This window comes from Marmota marmota, unplaced genomic scaffold (assembly GCF_001458135.2).
Source record: "Marmota marmota marmota unplaced genomic scaffold, marMar, whole genome shotgun sequence".
NCBI lineage: Eukaryota > Metazoa > Chordata > Mammalia > Rodentia > Sciuridae > Marmota > Marmota marmota.
In genome coordinates this window covers 13,905,603-13,912,085 of record NW_025999999.1, presented here as the reverse complement: position 1 = coordinate 13,912,085, position 6,483 = coordinate 13,905,603, and the positions used below count along the sequence as shown (strand labels likewise).

The 6,483-nt window shown below is 41.4% G+C and overlaps 1 protein-coding gene across 8 annotated transcripts in view; it reads left to right on the top strand.

The window, feature by feature from the left end:
* Positions 1-6,483, top strand: part of Xpnpep1 (X-prolyl aminopeptidase 1) — a 52,627-nt gene that overhangs the window by 40,392 nt on the left and 5,752 nt on the right. For all 8 annotated transcript variants that reach the window (XM_015494773.2, XM_015494772.2, XM_015494775.2 and 5 more), the window contains 4 exons: positions 1,221-1,292; positions 3,018-3,078; positions 4,582-4,651; positions 5,520-5,693. In XM_015494773.2, the coding sequence (XP_015350259.1) occupies positions 1,221-1,292; positions 3,018-3,078; positions 4,582-4,651; positions 5,520-5,693 (377 nt within the window). The remainder of the gene's footprint in view (positions 1-1,220; positions 1,293-3,017; positions 3,079-4,581; positions 4,652-5,519; positions 5,694-6,483) is intronic.

Genomic DNA, 6,483 nt, shown 5'->3' with positions numbered 1-6,483 from the left:
ATCTCTTTTAGTAATCACATTTAGAGTTTTTAGTCTCGGGGCAGATTTTGAAGCTGTGTGGGAGATAGTCACAGATGTGACAGTACAGTTCTCTCACGTTAATCCTTCTGTTCCAACATAAAAATATCAAAGGGATTTCAGTTTAATTCAGATGATGAATTTTCTGGCTCGAAGTTACCCTGGAATTTTTCATGTGATTAAAGCATTAAAAGTTTTTAAACCAAGTGGGGAGAAATTTGCTTCTCCTGTGGCATTCTTCATTGCAGGCTGTCAGAAGCCTGTTTTGAGGCAGGGTGCTGAAGGCTGGGTACACATCTGTTTGTCTTTGGGTTGGTTGTGCAGCTCATGTGCCTACTGGTGCTGTTATTGCTGGAGAGGGGTTGGTGTCTGCAGAGCCAGGCATGGAATGCTCTTATCCTTTTGGGCATTTCCCATCAGTGATATTGCCTGGAAAATGGCCTGGGGAGACCAGACCACTTTTTAAAATACCTCACATTCATCTGGAGAAAAGTGTTCCAGCTTAAAAGTATTGCGATCCATTCCTTTCCCAGCAAAATCCCTTCAGTGTTTCTCTCAAATGGAGACATTCACAACCCCCGCACCTCTGCCTGTCTGATGGTCTCAGAAGTGAGTAGGGAGGCACATGAGGGGATCAGGATTAAAGGAGGGACCCAGAAGCTGTGGCAAGTCCCAAGGTCCCCAGAAACTAATGAGGCTGCCAGTGACCCTTTCCCATGGCTCTAGCTTAGTCCTCCTGCTGCTATGGATCCTTGTTTCTGTGGCTTTTATGAGTCACTTCTTTTAAATGCTGGTTTTGTTCCAGCACAAACACAGGTAGATATAGATAAATGTGTTATTTTTCCTTCCTCTTGAACTCTTTATCTAGTTGGGGAGATAGTTTTGAGTGATTCTTTGAATTGTATAAATTTAATACTAGTTAGAGGGGCTCAGGCTGTAGCTCAGTGGTAGAGCACTTACTTCGTATATGTGAGGCATTGGGTTCAATCTTCAGCACCACATAAAAATTAATAAAGATATTGTGTCCATCTACAACTAAAAAATATTTAAAAAAATAAATTTATTGGGTAAGTTTCTTTTGATATAATTTCAGACTTAAGTTTAAGTTTTAAGAATAGAACAAGAAACCCTATGTGCCCTTTTCTCAGATTCATCAAGTGTTTACATTTGTGAAATAACTAATTTTTAATTAATTTTGTTAGGCCGGTCCCTGAGACGAATAGGACCTTGTCACTGGATGAGGTGTACCTCATTGACTCAGGCGCTCAATACAAGTAAGTGAACTGGACCAGGGCTGCCACAGAACTTGACCCTGTAGGTTCAAGGCAGTTAAGTGGGTGGATAAGCCATACTCCAGTCAAGAGTGCTCAGCTGCGGATCTCATTCTGTGCGGCCACTGATAGAATTGTTCCTGTCTTGTCCTTTTTCTCACCCTTAGTTGAAATAGCCCAGTTGTGACTCTATTCCCACAAACGACTGATAGAAAATGTTTAGTTCTTGGCCAGAAGTTGTTAAAGTACTAAATAAATAACTGTGAAATGAACCAAGCTTTTGACACCCCTGGGAAGTTTTCTGCCCTAGCCCATAGAATTGTCTGCCAGCCCCCCAGACTTGTAGCTTCTCCTGGGTCTTAGGAAGTAAGGGTTAATTTTGAATGAATGAATGCCCCTAAATTTCTGAATTTTCTTCTTTCTGTCTTGCTGCTTTCATGGTCATCTGCTCCACATAGTTTCTCAGAAGGGATCCTAACATTTGGCTGGGTGTCCATATGGAACTTTGAGGAGGAGTGAGAATAGATGCTGTCTCATCTGAGATCTCACAGTCGAGGCCTTGGGGTGCTCCATTCATCACTGCAGTTAGGATGGAAAGCCTAGTTATCAAAGGAGCTCAGCAAGTTATAGGATAACCATAGCCTGGCCTTGGAACATGAGGGCTGGTGTATCAGCCTTATGCCAAGGGCTCTAGGACGGCTTAAAAATGGTATAACCTGTTCACTTTCAAGTTTTAGCAAGATTCCGAGACTTATCCTTTCTGTGCCAGGGATGTAAGCTAGGGTGTATTAAGAGATGCATTTGGGCATTTCTAATGTCTTTGTCCAATAAATTCCTTGCCTTCCTAATGAGGAATTGAATTGGCTCTCTTATGCTACAAGTAGACGCCTGTGTATTTCTCATTACCTTAGTGATGGTGTCTCTCACAGAACTGTAGACCAAGAATGTGTTTCAGGGTCAAGTTCACTCCCATTTATCAGGCCATTTTTACACTTACGCTTTGTCTTGTATTGAGATATAATTCATGTACCATACGATCCACTCAATGTAAAACTGATTTTTTTTTTTTTTTTTTTTAGGGTACATGCACAGAGTTGCATAGCCATCACCACAAACAGTTTTAGAACATTTTCACCCTGGAAGGAAACCTTATCCCCATTAGCAGTCAATTCCCCCTTTATTCTTCCCCGAAGAACCCATAGTGGAGTAAAGGGGGAGTGGATTACCTATTCTGGACATTTCATGTAAATTGGAATTATATAATATATGACCTCTCTGTCTAGTTTTATTTTACTTTGCATAATGCTTTCAAGATTCAGCCATGTTGTGGCATATATCACCAGTATTTCATTCCATTACATGGCTGAATAATATTCCATTGTATGTATATGCCACGTTTTGTTTATCCACTCATCAGTTGATGGACTCAAAGGAGTTGTTTCCACTTTTTGGCTATTGTGAATAATACTGCTGTGAACATTCCTGTGCAGAATTTTGTGTAGACTTGTTTTCAGGTCTCTTGGGCATATGTACTTTGGAGTGGGATTACTGGCTCATGTGGTAACTCCATATAACCTTTAAGAATGATGAACTGTTTTTCAAATGACTCCATTTTACATACCCTTCAGCAGTGTGTGAAGGTTCTAATTTCTCCTCATGTTTGCCTGCCTCATATTGAGAGAAAGCTATTGTTGACTGAAAACATTTTTTTTCTTCTATTTTCAAAAGGGATGGAACCACAGATGTGACCCGGACCATGCATTTTGGGACCCCTACAGCCTATGAGAAGGTAAGGTGGAGGCAGAAACTCAGAAGGCTCTTTCTGCTCTCTTAAGAAGAGCATTGCTTTTGTGAAAAGGGACTGTATACATAAATATAAATTATATGTCAGATAGTAAAATTGTTCATTTTTGTGAAGTCAGGCTTATCTGATTTATGAAGACTATTTAACTAATTATTGGAGGGTAAAAACATTTGAGAGTTTTTAAAGCATTCTGTAAGGTTAAGGCAGCTCAGGTTCAAGTTTAAGTACCTCTGGTCTTCTCTGGAGTCAGGAAATCTCCTTGGGGATGGGGGAGTAGTGGAAGGTCTGCTTCCCAAGCAACCTCTAGTTTTGATTGTAAAAGCTATCCCCTTTCTTTTTCAAGTTCAGGATTTCTATTTGCAGGTTCACCTCTCAAGGAACTTTTTGAAATGACAAATGTTGTCCTGTTTCTGGTGTGACTTGGTATGGATAGTGGAAATAGAGCCATGAGGCACAGATATGTGTGCCAGGGGTCTGGAGTCCTGGCTTCAGATCTTCTCTGCTGTTTACTGGCTCCTTGACCTTGAACAGAGTATTTACCACCCATAAAAATGGGGTAGCAGTACCCACCTCCTAGATTGGCTGTGTGAAGCTCCATGAGCCAGTGAGTTCCCAGGTTGTAGTCTCTGCTCAGGGAGTGTTGGTTCAATCTCTGAGAGAATGCGTCTGGCTGCGGTAGCTTCTACAGGAAGATTATCCAAGGAAGAGGGTTTTATGTGATGCACTGGAAAGATTGCCTAGTCTTGGTGCCTGTCTTTGTCCATTTTTAGGCACCACACTTTAGGAGCATTTGCACCTGTGGTCAAGGATCCCTTTGATGTGACTCTTTTGTGCATGGAAGGAGCACAAATGAGATTGGGGAATGCAGAGTTTCCGTCATACCTCTGCTCTTCACTGGGAAGCCACTAACCTTCCAAGTAGCATTTTTCTTATCTGGGCAGTAGGGATGATCCCAAGGATAGCATGGTGGTGAGGAGGCCAGATGTCAAAGCCAGACTGCCTGGCTGTGAGGTCAGATGCTTCCACCTGGGGCCTGTGTGACCTGGCTTGCTGCTCACTCCTGTAAGTGAAGGTGATGATAGTGGCTCTGCAGTGAGCACTGTGATTGTACAGTCCTTAGTATAGTGCCTGGCACTGTCAACCTAGCTTGGACCCTCAGAACCTTTTGTGACTTTTCCCAGTCTTTCTAAGGCTTATGTGACACAGTGTATCAGAATGTGCATTATGTAGTAAGTCCTGTGGGTTATCTCTCTGATAGTGCTTTTACTAAATTTAATTTTAAGATTTCTGGAAAATTGGTCCACGGCCATTCTCTTTTTGCCGGATTTTTGTTTATTTGTTTTTGTCTTTTCACTTAAGTTTTCTCTGTGGTGTTGCTAAGAACTTTAACAGGCATGTTTTTTTTTTTTTTCCCCTGAACTAGTAGAAAACTATAGGATCTGAATGTCCCTCTTCTGCAACAATGTGACCCTAAGTTCTCTTTGGCAGGAATGCTTCACATATGTCCTCAAGGGCCATATAGCTGTGAGTGCAGCCATTTTCCCGACTGGAACCAAAGGTAGGTGGTTCCTTCTATCCTATGGCAGGCTCTTTCTTGTTCAGGGATCTAATGTGTCTTAGGTTTGACTAGAAAAACATATCCTTCCCTTTGCATGTCAGTCTCTTGTGCAGCTAAGGGCCAGCCAGGTATAGCAGGGTGAGTCTTCTGGACTTATTGGCTGAGCTTAGGTGACCCTGTGCCCCAGAGAGCCTTGCTAAGAATTGGGCCTGATGTTGGTTGTGGTTGCTCTCTTAACCACTTACAGCATGGACAACATGTGTGGGTGGCTCTTGGCAAGGGCAGACCAGGCAGGGAGAGACCTCCAGGCCCACTGGGATTAGGTGCAACTCTTGTTGAAGTATTAGGCCAGCACTTCCTTTAATGATCCTGTTGGAATTTATTTTACTGGGATCCTGACTTTACTGCTTTGCTAGAGGACTGGTGGATGGGACAGGAGACTCACAAGGCCTGGACCTCGAGTCTGGTACTCATCTTTCCTGAGCCTCCATTTCCATATCTTTCATGCCTACCTTTCTGCTTGCAGTCTGGTTAGAGTTTCTGAGATCTTAAGGTTCCTGAGGTGGGAAAGGAATATCTGTGTCTCCTAATACAGCCTTAGTTTGCAGTTGGGGTCTGTCCCCTTACAGCATCCTGGACAAATGATCCCCTAGCTTCAGACCGAGAGCTGACTGGCTCCCGAGGAGCTTTGAATATTAGGAAGTTCTTCCTAGTGCTGCAGTCTGAACTTTTACCTGTTGGTTTCTGTCTCATTTTCTGGAGCCAAACATAATAAACCTAATCTCTAAAGTGCTGTACAAATATCATTAAGTAAAAAAAAACAAACAAAAAACAAATATCATTAAGTGGTTCTTTATATGTCTTTCAGGCCACCTTCTGGACTCTTTTGCCCGTTCAGCTTTATGGGATTCTGGCCTGGATTACCTGCATGGAACAGGACATGGTGTTGGATCTTTTCTGAATGTTCATGAGGGTCCGTGTGGCATTAGTTATAAAACTTTCTCTGACGAGCCCTTGGAGGCAGGCATGATTGTCACTGATGGTAGGTGTCCCTAACATATAGGGCATACATAGATCCTTGAGTCTTTTTGCTGGTTCTTTGTTGTTTCTGATTTTTTAATTTAAAGTCAATTTCTCCCTCCTGTCACTTTGATTACAATAACAACAACAAACTTTTCTGATTATAAAAGTGGAACAGGTTTATTTTAAGAGTAAGTGAGATTGTGGAAGAGTGTAGAAAGAAATTGAAAATCATTTGCTATCCCACTGCCCAGGGAAGACATGACTTAATATTTAGCTGTATTAGTTTTTTTGTGTTTTATGTAGGTAGAAATATCTATATCTATCTATCTACATAGATATCTATATACACACATATAAAAACACATACATATATGCACACATAGTTTATTATTGATCATACTGGACATATTTTATTCTGCTTTTTATTTAATATTGTTGTCTTTTCCCTTGTCATTGGCAAATCTTTGTGAACATATTTTTTTTTAAATTTTTTATTGTTGGTTGTTCAAAACATTACATAGTTCTTGATATATCATATTTCACACTTTGATTCAAGTGGGTTATGAACTCCCATTTTTACCCCATATACAGATTGCAGAATCACATCAGTTACACATCCATTGGTTTACATATTGCCATACTAGTGTCTGTTGTATTCTGCTGCCTTTCCTATCCTCTACTATCCCCCCTCCCCTCCCCTCCCCTCTTCTCTCTCTACCCCCTCTACTGTCATTCATTTCTCCCCCTTGTATTATTTTTCCCTTTCCCCTCACTTCCTCTTGTATGTACTTTTGTATAACCCTGAGGGT